At 35.5% G+C, this 12,079-nt stretch overlaps 1 protein-coding gene across 1 annotated transcript; it reads right to left on the minus strand.

Annotated features, from left to right (window-relative positions):
• Nucleotides 1-7,217: 7,217 nt before the first annotated feature.
• LOC115708282 (uncharacterized) lies at nucleotides 7,218-9,276 on the minus strand. The gene is made up of 3 exons (XM_030636511.2): nucleotides 8,949-9,276; nucleotides 8,496-8,841; nucleotides 7,218-7,481 (listed from the first exon to the last, which is right to left on the minus strand). The coding sequence occupies exons 1-3, from the start codon at nucleotides 9,191-9,193 to the stop codon at nucleotides 7,419-7,421; spliced, it is 654 nt and encodes a 217-aa protein (XP_030492371.2). The 5' UTR covers nucleotides 9,194-9,276; the 3' UTR covers nucleotides 7,218-7,418.
• Nucleotides 9,277-12,079: the final 2,803 nt, after the last annotated feature.

Raw genomic sequence — 12,079 nt, forward strand, 5'->3', positions numbered from 1 at the left:
AAACATTTTTGCACAAAGATTACAAAAATTCTTCTAGGCTTATGAGAATTTTCCAAAACTCACAAATTAAGGTCTACCACTTAGCTCAATATATCCCTATATCAAACCAGTAAGCAGAACACTATTTAAACATCAATTCTTAAGTTATGCAAGGTAAAGGAAATATTTTTTTCCACTTACAAAGTAAAACCTAAATCTAGGGTTTCTCTTGCTCCATCCAAGTTTAATTACTAGATCTAGCCCTCCCGAAACAAGATCTAGCTTAACAAATTGTTACTCATGGCCAAGAAATAACAATCAAATAAAATGACAAGCTCACTTGAATGAACAAAAGCAAAGATGCTAAAATAAGCTTAAAAATTAATCATACCTAATATAGGAGTTATGGCAATTCAAGCCTCGAAAAGTTTAGCTCAAATTCAAATCAAAAAAAGAAATCCAAACTAAAAAGTATCTCTCCATGGATGCTACCCTTTGTTTACAATTCAACAAGTTTTTAATATCTAAATAAAAGAAACAAGAAAAGAAAAGAAGAAAGAAAAATAATAAGGGAATGTAAAAGAAAATCAAACACAAAAACTTGTGTCCTTCTCTCTTTCCTTCCTCTTCTGTACTTTGCTTCTGCAATTAATTCTTTTTCAGAAATAGCAGCTACATCATGTTGAAGAAGAAGGTGTACTTAGTCTTCTTTCTTTTAGTTGTTGGGTAAATAGGGTACAAAATAATACCCTATAAATAGAAGCTCAGTCCTTTTCCACCTTGGCCCACAAGGTTTAGTCTTCTTCCTCCACAACAGCCAGCTAGCTTAATTTTGAGTAATTGACACACTCATGTTGATGTGGACAACCAAAATTCGTTCTTCCAACTCTCTCCTCGTCACTGCCCAGAATGTTGAATTCGTTGTAGCATTGCTTCAGCAATTTAGCCCAATTTTAGCTTTTGTTCCCACTTCGTCCTTGACTCCTTTCCTTTTTCCTAACAATTTAATTCTTCTTTTTCAACAACCAACAAACACATTTAATTAAATTAACACAACTAAAAATAACAATTTTTACAAGACTTCAAAGATAACTTACTATTTAGAAAATAGAGTTATCACCTGCCAATATCAACCCCATAGCAATTGGGGTTACAACCTCCCTCGCTGGAATTATGCTCGATGTCCTAGAGACTGGATACACCAGCTAGGCCTATGCTGGAGAAACTGGACCAGGCATCGGACAACCTTCTGTGGGAGAACCCCAAGTTGATTTGGAGGAAAATGTTGATCTGGAGACCCTGAGAGAAGTGGTGGGACAAGTCTAAACTCACACACCATAGTTAGAAAGAAACATGCTCTATAGTGAACCATGTGTTAGAACAACAGAGGCGTCAATTCTAAGAGTGGATGGATAAACAGGTTGAATCCATGTGTGCCAGCAAGAAGAAATCAACCATCGATCAAGGGAAGCTACCAACTTAATTAGACAGTTCCACCAACAGACTGAGGGCAATTACTAGAAAACACACCGTTTAGAAGAGACCCAAATTGAGGGAAGGAGCCTTACATCCCCTTTGGACGACAAGAGTACAACCTAGAGGAGCGCCCAACTAATTATGTGCAAAAAACCCGCCATGACAAACATTCTGATTCAATGGCCCCAGAATCAAACTGGTGGCAACCTGATAGATGATCAAGCTCTACCAAGTCACTACCTTTGAAGAGAAGATCACCATAATTTTTGTCCCTAGCCTGAAGGGAGGATGGACGATGCACTTACCCGGCCATGTGCGGGATTTAGGGGACATGTGGCGGTGTACAACCAAGATGGACAAGTCCAAGTCTATAGGCAACCTCATTATGTCGGCCAACAACCTCCCCAAGGTCGTACAATGTCTCACAGTGGACAGTCATACGCAAACAATAGCGATGTTGAAGTTGATAGTGGACATTGCAAAAACTATCATCGCAATACTCATCGTACCCAATGGCAAAAATTTAGAAAATCTTCCGAACAATACTAATCCTCCTAGGCCAGCTCGATCTATGAGCCAACCACATAGAAGTGCTCTGGGAAATCTGTCTTCCAAAGGATGGAGCCATAGTTGATCTTTGAGATGATTTAAATCGTAGGAGAGAAAATTGGGACAAAAAGTTTGACCGTCTGCCTAAAAATCAACTGATTAATGTGGAGAACTATATTCCACAAAATGTAGATAACTTTTTAACCTTTGGTGCTCTGAAGGGTCAACAGTGACACATGCCCGTCAATAGGCAAGTCAAGTTGATCTAGGGGTGCAAGCCTAGTTGGACCAACTTAAGAGACTCATTCAAGGCCTGACCGACCTAAAACTCACCGACCTAGAGCTTTATCGAACAAGAGGTTCACCATTCTAACAACAAATCAATTCCCTCGATCTGTCGACCAAGTTCAAAATACCCACTTGGAAGATGTACACCAAGCCAACCAGATCAGTTATCTCATATCAAATACTTTGAAGATGGACCTACAAATAGTAAAAGGTGATGTAAGGCATAGAATATTTCCTGCTACCTTGGCAGAGGCCGTCCAACAGTGGTACTTCAAGTTAGCACCAGGGAAATTCAATTCATGGAATGCCTTTGCCTTAGAGTTCTACACCTAATTCTCTTCTTTGAGACAACTCCCTGCTCACTTAGAAGACTTGGTCGAAGTAAGACTTGGAGAAACTTTGAAGGATTACATAAGTTAGTTTACGACTGAGGCCACAAAAGTGAAAAGAGTTACCAAAGAGGGAAGACTAGCAGCTGTGCTAGGAGGTATTAAGCCAAAAGGAGAATTGTGGAAATATATCAAATGACTCATTGTCAGCTCGATGGGAGAGTTTTAAGACCGAGCAGACAAATTTATAAAGCTTGAGGAAGTAATTTGGTGAGTGGACATAATTAGCCAAAAAAGGGTCGACCAAAGTCCTGCACTCTCAACCACTACAACTAATACATCTATCTAGCTGGGAAACAATTTCGACCATGGTGGTAAAAGGTCGAACAATAGAAACAACCACAAAAATGGGAAAAAAGGGAAGTTTAATAATAAAATCGATCAACAACACCCCCGAGAGAAGGCATCAAAGTTCACTGTCTTCACCATACTCATCGGGGAGCGAGAAATCATTTTTATGGCAACTCAATTGGTTGTGCCTTACAAGAGACCCCCTCCGATTAAGAAAGATATGAGCAAGAAGGATACCACCAAATACTGCCAATTTCACAAAGATTTTGGCCATGATAGTAACAAGTGCAACAATTTGAAGGACGAGATTGAATTCCTCATTAGAAAGAATAATATGCACATATGTCAGTATGCGAAGACCGACCAGAACCAACAAGTTGCCCAACTTGATAACAATAAGAATCATCTAATGCCTCCATCGGTGGATGTGCATTTACAATTGATCATTGGGGGCCACACATTGCTGGAGATTTGAACAAGGCTAGAGAAAGGTATGCTCAAACACTTCAATATGAACAAAAAGATGAAGAAGTATTGGTTATGGAAGAGAGAAAACCAAAGCAGCCGCGCAGAGAAGAAGCCATCATCTCATTTAGTAAAGATGATGCTAACCATATCATTTACCTTCACAATGATCCCTGGTTGTCGAAGTGTAAATTTCTAACATGATAGTGGCTTGGTCAATGATTAATAATGAAGCTTCCTCAAATATTCTTTTTACAACAACATATGAAAAAGATGGGGCTTCATCTTAAAGATTTTGTTCCCTGCCCGCAGCTAGTGTATGTTTTTTTCGAAAAAAGTATAGCTCCTCTTAGATACATCGTCTCCCTTTCAACATAGGAAAGATTCCAATGACAAACACTATAATGGCCCAATTTCTAGTAATTGATGTACCTTCTGCTTTTAACATCATGATAGGACGACCATATTTGACTTGAAAGTAGCAATTTACCACTTGTGCGTCAAGTTTTTAACAAGGAAAGGGATCGGATGCCTAAAGGGAGACCAAAACACTGCCCACCACCAATGCTACAATCTTGCTTTGACAAAGGCAAAAAAGAAAGAACCTTCTGGCCAAGGGTCAAAGGTCGAGAAAAATTTGAATTAATAGGGATCCACCCAAGGCGAGGATGAAGACATGGATCCTTGCTTTGGAGATCCTTATACGAACATCGGGCTGGTGGAGGAATTAGAAGAAATAGAGATCGATTCCACTATGCCGAATAGGAAGCTCGAAATTGAACGAGGTTTGTTGCTCAAAATAAAATCCACTTTGATAAAATTTCTAAGAGAAAACCTTGACATTTTTTGCTAGTCGCATGAAGACATCCATATTTTTGTCCCGTACAACAAAAATGCCCTCAACGTTGATCCTAGTTTTTGTCCTGTACAGAAAAAATGGAGACTACTAGACAAAGAACGCACACAGACACTTAAGGAGGAATTATAAAAGCTCTGAACAAACAAGTTCATCATAGAAGCTTTTTATCCTGCATGGGTACCCAACCCTATCTTAGTGCCCAAGCCAAACAAAAAATGACACGTATGCATTGATTGAACCGATCTTAATAAGGCATGTTCAAAGGATTGCTTCCCACTTCCAAGGATCAATCAACTCATAGATGCTATGATAAGTCATGAGATCCTAAGATTTATGGATGCCTATTCGATGTATAATCAGATAAAGATGCATTCATCTGACCAAGAGCATACAAGTTTTTGGATTGACATTGGCTTGTATTGCTACATAGTTATGCTATTCAGAGTAAAGAATGTTAGGGCTACCAACCAACTGTTAGTCGATAAGATGTTCAAAGATTAGACTAGGCATAATATGGAAATTTATGTGGATGACATGCTTGTCAAATCTAGAAAGGCTGGGGGGAATATAGAGGACTTGGATGAATGCTTCCAAATCCTCAAAAAATACAACATGAATCTCAATCCCCTCAAGTATTCTTTTAAAGCTAGTTCAGGTAAATTATTAGGCTTTATTATTAATGCCCGAGGAATTGAAACTAACCCAGAAAAGATTCAAGTCCTTTTGGATATGAAATCACCCACGAAGGTTAAAAAAGTTCAAAGCCTCACTGGTCGGATAGCCGCCCTAAGTAGATTCGTGTCAAAATCAACAGATAATTGTGTACCCTTTTTTAACATCCTACAAGGAAATAAAAATTTGAATGGGCTGAGGAGCGTGAAGAAGCTTTTCAAGCATTAAAATAGTAGCTTGCACAGCCTCCTATCTATCAAAATCTCTGGACAAAGAGGAATTGGGGATATACCTTGCAGTGACCAAATTTATAGTAAGCATCGTACTAATCAAAGAGGAAAACAACATCCAACATCTGGTTTACTATGTTAGAAAGAGGCTAATTGATGTTGAAAGTCGATACCCTCTAATTAAAAAACTAATTTATTGCCTGCTCCTTGCTTCAAGAAAATTAAGACCGTACTTCCAAACTCACCCCATACGAGTTTACTGTTGGTTTTATGGTACTAAATTTGGTACGCAACTGAATAAAAGGTTTCTGATTATCATCGTACAATATCCTCAGGATCACCATATGTATATGTATTATATCTGAAAGTAAATAGACAAAAATATGATTTTCCCCTCGAAGCCTATTAGCGTATTCTTGAGTCTTTTTGTATGTTGTATCCTTAATTGATCTCGATTTACCTACACTATAGTCTTCCAGATCTTCCACCACACACAAGGAAGGACTAGTGTGGATTAGTACAAAAAAGTGTATACAAAATTCTTAGTCAATTCTCAACACATGAGCAAGAACTATTTTATAGTGATAATAGAGAGAAAATATTAATTATATTAATTCTTTTTAGGCTTACGAAAAGTAATGCGTATATATTTTTGGTTTATAAGGTATATTTAAAATAAAATCAATAAATTTTTTATTGAATTAAATGTTTAAATTCAAATTATTTATTAAATCATATTTAATTATTTGAATAGATAATATAATCGAATTCTATTATAGATATTTTTTTTAATAACCGATTAAGGGAATCTCTTAACTACCTTGAGAGAATATCTCAACCATCAGAAATATATATAATTACTTTTCAAATTCAAATTTAAATATCTTTTAAATTAATTAACCCAAAAATAAATTCAGTGGAGCAACCCTATTAATGGGACACTTATTACTATGTAAGAACACAGTGATAGTGACACCACCTATATCTTAATAAGACATTGGTGGTGTCTTTTATCCAAAATTTTTTTATCTTTTTTTCAATTTATTTAATTAATAAATTTTAAAAAATAAATTATTTATTACAAAATAAATAATTATTATTTTGACAAATTCAAATAATTTTTTCCAAACTTACATGTACAACTTTTATCCCTATCTTTGATAGTGTTTTAAGGCGGCCATCTAGATCGATAAACCTATAATTGTAAGCTCCAATAAATTAGATTATAACCTAGTATATATATATTATATATAAAAGTTAATGATAATAATATTAATTATTGATTTCCAATTTTATTTTTATTACAATCAATAAAAATAAATAAAAACATTCTTTATTATCATTTGAAAGCTCCATTAAATTATAAGAAAAATCTATAATATCCAACCTGAGTAAAACAAAAACATGCCAATCGAACCCTTTGCGCATTGATAATTGCGTTTTTCCTTTTCTTCACTTAAGTTTCTCCACATCAGATTCTACTTTAGGTATGCATGCGATTTTCCGAGACAAAAGCCGATATTATTAGTGCCAAGAAAAAGCTGATATTTCCTTTAATAAACTTGCTGCATTCTACTTTTTTTGGTTAGTTTAGTTGGTATCACTTCACTTTGTTATTGGCATTTGTGCTATGTCTCACATATAATAATAATAGTACTATAACATATAATTGCAGCGAAAGATAAATAAATAAAAAAAAAAAATTAAAAGGTAATAGGTGTGTATGATAATATGTACCTATACACTTTGCTAAAAAGGCATGTGGATATGTGGAAGATATGAATTTTGAAGTTTAACATTAGGTCAATGGACTGGAAGGTGAAGTTCCTTTGGTCCATAAAAACAAAAACAAATACAAAAAAAAAAATTGCATTTTAAAGCTTCAAGCAAATTGTATAGTCTCTTTTCAGCTTTTATTTTATTTTATAACCTATTCATTTGTTTAAGTTTCACAGTATTGGTGAAACCAGGTCAGTGATCTGATTTTCACGTGATATGAGATGAGAGAGACCAGTGATCTGATTTTCAACAATAAAGATTATTACATGGGTCCAAATAATTCTGACAAATTTCTATGTGTTTAATCACTAAGCATCACCCATTCACAGCATTCATTTTAATAACTAACAGAGGTCATATTTCTGAGTAAAGGTGCAGACATTCCACTTTTATATAGAAAAGAAAAGAGGATTTGACAATTTACATTATATGATAAGCTAGCTAGTCATCAATAAAGAAAACCACTCCATTTTCCTTGAAGTGATGCGTTGTGTGATCAACCAACTGCAGAATCATAAGAAGCTATCAAAAAAATTGATTTCGATTGAGAACAGAAAGTGGGAACAATAAATAATTGCTTAACAATTGAACTAGAATAGAGAAAACTACTATAAACATTTGAGTCAAGTAACTAGTGTGATTTACAACTAATGAGTAACCCAAAAAGGAGTCCAACAAACTTTGACCTTTAATTTATTGATGCATTATAAAGTAAGGATGGATTTTTTAATGGTGAACAAAGTCAACAGACACCCCAGATGTCAGGATAAGCATTGCCTTGAGAAAAATAATGATTTCTACTTTTGTAAGCTCAAATAATAGAGTATAACAACCAAATTCCAAATAGAGCTACTACTACCTTAGTGGTTTGACAAGTTAGGTGGGGTTCAGTACCCAAAAGTTAGTGAATGCATATCATATGAAAGCTTTTTGAGCGACTTCACCAGAAGCAAAAGGAAAAGAATGCATGAACATCATTAGTTTCAATTCAACCAGGGGAAAAAGCAATTACAGGATGATTGATTTGAACGACAAGGGCTCAAAGTTTAGATACCATTTCACCAAATTGCAAATTCCAAAGTGAAGTAAAGGGCTTTCTAAAACATAATGGGGCCTAAAACAATGCATCTTTCAGTCTCATCTCGTTCCAGCCTTGTAATGAAAGCCATATATAAAAATTCATTAAAAAAAAATTAAAAAAATCAATGAGAGCAATTCAGAGAAACATGTACTTTATAAAAAGTATATATTAGCCATTTCCAACTGGAAGGAACTCAAAACGAGACCACTTAGTTAAAAATACTCTTCTAACCACTTAACCTAACCTAGCTCCAAGTAGCTAAGGCACTTTTACTATATCAGCAAAGAAAAGGGTTTTCAAAAGTGAATACAAGTAGGAACAAAAAATCATCTTTTCATTCCTCAATTTTGCTAATTTGTTTAATGAAAGTTTGGTCATAGTTAAATCTAGCTCTAGAAAATGAAGAAAAATAAAAGCATATAAAAACAATCTCTTACATTGGTATCAGTCAGCTCCAGATTATAGAAATCCATAGACTCAGCCTTGAAAATTGGCCCAGCATGCCAAGTCCCACGATTGAGCTTAATGAACTTGGAACCTGCGATTTTGAAAACACGAATCTCCTCAACACGAGGAGGCTCGTACAAATGGCCACTCAAAGCCTTGACACCGTTCTTGCCCAAATCACTCTCCGATTCATTTGAATTTTCCAACAGAGATGGCCTAGCCACCCCAAGATACCATTCATGACCCCCAATCGAACCTAGACACTGGGTCACTCTCGCATGGTGTGTAATTGACGCAAATTCCAGTGGTCTTTTCTCAATTTTCATAATGTATAACCTGTTCGATACGAAATCCTAAAATTAACAATCATCAATTAACATTCAATTGATTTGGTACTGGATAATGCTTGAATGAAAACCCTAATTATGAATTGAGATCAAAACCTTGGAATTCCATGGGTGAGATCGAGTTGAGCATCTTTAGAGCTGAAAAGATCTCCGTCGTCAGAGGCCTCGACGACCTGACCGAACTCTTGGAAGGTCTCCGGAGTGGCTTCGATCGGCTTCAGCTTGATCGTCGCTGGCTTCGGTTTCGATCCGAAACGATTTTCCATTTTTACCCTTTGCCGTAGTAAGGAGAGTTTCGCGGATAAGAAGACAATGGTGGAGGAAACAGAATAATCGTCCATGAGCAGAACGTCGTCGTTTCTTTCTCTATTATTCAAAATAACAATAGGTGGAGGATTATCCTTTTTTTTTTTTAGAGGTTAAATAATAAAAAAAATTTTACATGAAAAATCCTTTTTACACACTTTATTACATAATTACCCTCACACACCTATTACTACATTTCTACTTACAAACTTATTTTTATTACACATTTACCACTTACTCATCATACCATGCATACACGTGTTCTCTCCCCATGCATCATCAATCAAATCATACTCTCTTCCCTCTCTTTTTTCATTTTGTTTTCATTTCATTTTCTATTCTTCATTTCTGTTCTCTAAGTTCATTTTGAATTCAAGTAACCTCCATTAACCACCCATAATTTATCACGTTTTTCCCTCTTATTTTTGGTTCATCCACGAATTTTCAACTTCCTCTTAGCCCACGATTTAGCAACTGTTTTTCCCTCTCTGTTTCATTTTTTCAATCTTATTTATACCATGGCAATCACTTGGTCATCTTCATCCCTTCTCCGGTTCTCAAAAAGAAATCAAAAATGAAGCGAAATCTTTGGCCAACAAATCCAAGGGTAAACGCCCAATCATTGATGATTTTGATTCTGATTTTGAAGCTCCCATGCCGAAGCGTGTGAGACCCCATTCTTCGAAGAAATCGAAGCTGAACTTGGAGGAGCCCACGCTTCCAGAAATTTCTGGGAAAAAATTTCAAAAATCTATTACACATGCTGAAGATCGGACTGAGGTTGGTTTTTAGTTTTATTTTCGTTTCCCCCTTTCTTCCATTTATGCTTTACCCAGATTTTGCCGTTTTCATGTTCATTATGCTTTGTGTGATTTTAGGGTTTCATTTGCGCATTTTGTTTTATGTTTTTAAATTTTTTAGTTATTTATTGTTGCTTTTGATCATTTCATTTGATTCTGGTCTGGGTGTTGTTCTTTAATTTTGTTTTGTTTTCTTTATTTTCGTTGTTTTTTGTGCTTACGAGGTTATGTGTTTTGTTTTCGTTTTTGGTGTTTTCAATCATTCTTTCGGTAGTTTCTTTTCGCCTTTAATAGTTTGTTACCGGTATGTTTTGATGTGTTTTCGATTTTCATTAGTGTTTAGTTGTCGTTATATTTTAGATTTCAAAACGATTTTCAAATCTTTGCTCTATATTTTTCTATAAAGTTGTATATGTTTTTTAGTTTGTTTGTTGTTTTAATATAGTTTTGTTGTTCTTTTTATACTCGCATTTTTCGATTTCTTTTTAGGGTTAGTTGTTTCATCGTTTTTTTTATGTTTCCAAACGATTTAAGGTCTTTCTTTCGTTATTTTCGTGTAGTTGTTTGCCATTGATAGTTTGTTTTAGTTTGTTTGTAGTTGTATTATGCTTTTCATACCGTTTTATTCAAAGATTTATAATTTATCTTGGCCCTTTTTTGTTATGTTGCAGTTGGGAATTGTAAATTTAGTCCTTCGATTTTACGAGATCTAAGTGTGTATGCACCGGTGTTTATTCCGTGATAAATAATATTAAAAACACTTTATCCGTTAATTTGCTTTCTTTGTTTCGTCAAACTCATTGGGCATTTTCTGGATATGCCCGAGTTTGTTTTTCATCCACAAGTCGTTCATAGTTTATTACTAAGGGAAGTTTTACGGCCTAATCCTAAGGAGTTTTGGGCTAAGGTTGTCGGCCGTTGCATACGGTTTAGTGCCGAAGAATTTTACTCGATTTCCGGTTTAGATTGTTTCTGGTTGCGCAACAAGTCGTTGTTTTCACAGAAACAAATCAATTGGTAGAAACATGTTTCCGTGGTGTAAAAACTATTGACAACAAAGCCATCGAGGATGCTTTTTTGGGTAGCCTGGTGGGGTTTGGATGAGTCTATTGGTTTGAAAATGGCCGTTTTGTATTTCATTCGTTTTCTTCTTAGCAATACTCCCGACAAAGAAGTGTCAGTTTGTTCTAGATGTAGTTGATAGCGGTCGGTGGGATGAGTATTGTTGGGGTAGGAATCATTTGAATTGACAATTGACTCATTCAAAGGTAGGATCGAGCATGGGATCATTATGAAAAATAGAAAGGCAGAGAAGTGAGGCCAATATGATGGCCGGTATAGGGCATTGGGATGTCCTTGGGTTTTCACTTGTTTGGTTTTATGAATGCCGTCCCGCAATGGTGAACTCTTTCGTAAGAGAGTTTCATCTTCTATTCCCGTGATTCGAACTTGGCAACACCATCGTCACCAAAATCCAACCCTTCGAGACTTCAAGGGCAAGATTTTTGATTTACCTTTGGAGAAGGTACTTTATAGTTTCTTTACTTTTTTTCCCGTTTCTTTCGCCTTTTATATATGTTGTTGTTTTTTGGTTTTTCCAATTGTTTTAATTTTTTTTCATATTATGTTTGATTATGTCAGTTTCGCTGAAGATAAAAAACATGCGTCCTACGATGAAGAGAGGCAGGCGCTTCAACTCGATTCTATTTCTCGATGAATCTATTGATGAACGTGGTGTAGCGAAGCAATCCTTCGAGGGTGGCTCATCTTCAAAGAAGTCCGATTCATCGTATATTGATTGGATGAAATCTAAGCCGGAGATGCTCGGTCGAATCAATCATCATCGTCGAGGACTTCATTTCGTCGAGGTGTTTTGTTGATTTTAATTTCAAATCCGTAATGATCGTAATTAAGGATATCCAAGAGAAGGTTAATGCCATTCATCGTCGTCCTTCGACGAGGTATTTATTCTTATTTTATTGTTTAGGTTTTTTTATATTTTTTTTTGTATAGTTTCTTTCTTATCGTTTTATTTAAGTTTCATTTATGTTGGTTGATACAGGGAAAGTCATCGGATGAATTAGTAACTCAAGATTCTGATGATGATCCTGATGATGATGA

This window comes from Cannabis sativa, chromosome 1 (genome assembly GCF_029168945.1).
Source record: "Cannabis sativa cultivar Pink pepper isolate KNU-18-1 chromosome 1, ASM2916894v1, whole genome shotgun sequence".
In the NCBI taxonomy this organism is placed as follows: Eukaryota; Viridiplantae; Streptophyta; class Magnoliopsida; order Rosales; family Cannabaceae; genus Cannabis; species Cannabis sativa.

Coding starts and splice junctions, on each gene's coding strand:
- LOC115708282 (XM_030636511.2), bottom strand. CDS start 9,193: ATGGACGATTATTCTGTTTCCTCCACCATTGTCTTCTTATCCGCGAAA. Junction 8,842..8,948: donor CTCACCCATGGAATTCCAAG/GTTTTGATCTCA, acceptor CGTATCGAACAG/GTTATACATTATGAAAATTG. Junction 7,482..8,495: donor TGGAGCTGACTGATACCAAT/GTAAGAGATTGT, acceptor ATGATTCTGCAG/TTGGTTGATCACACAACGCA.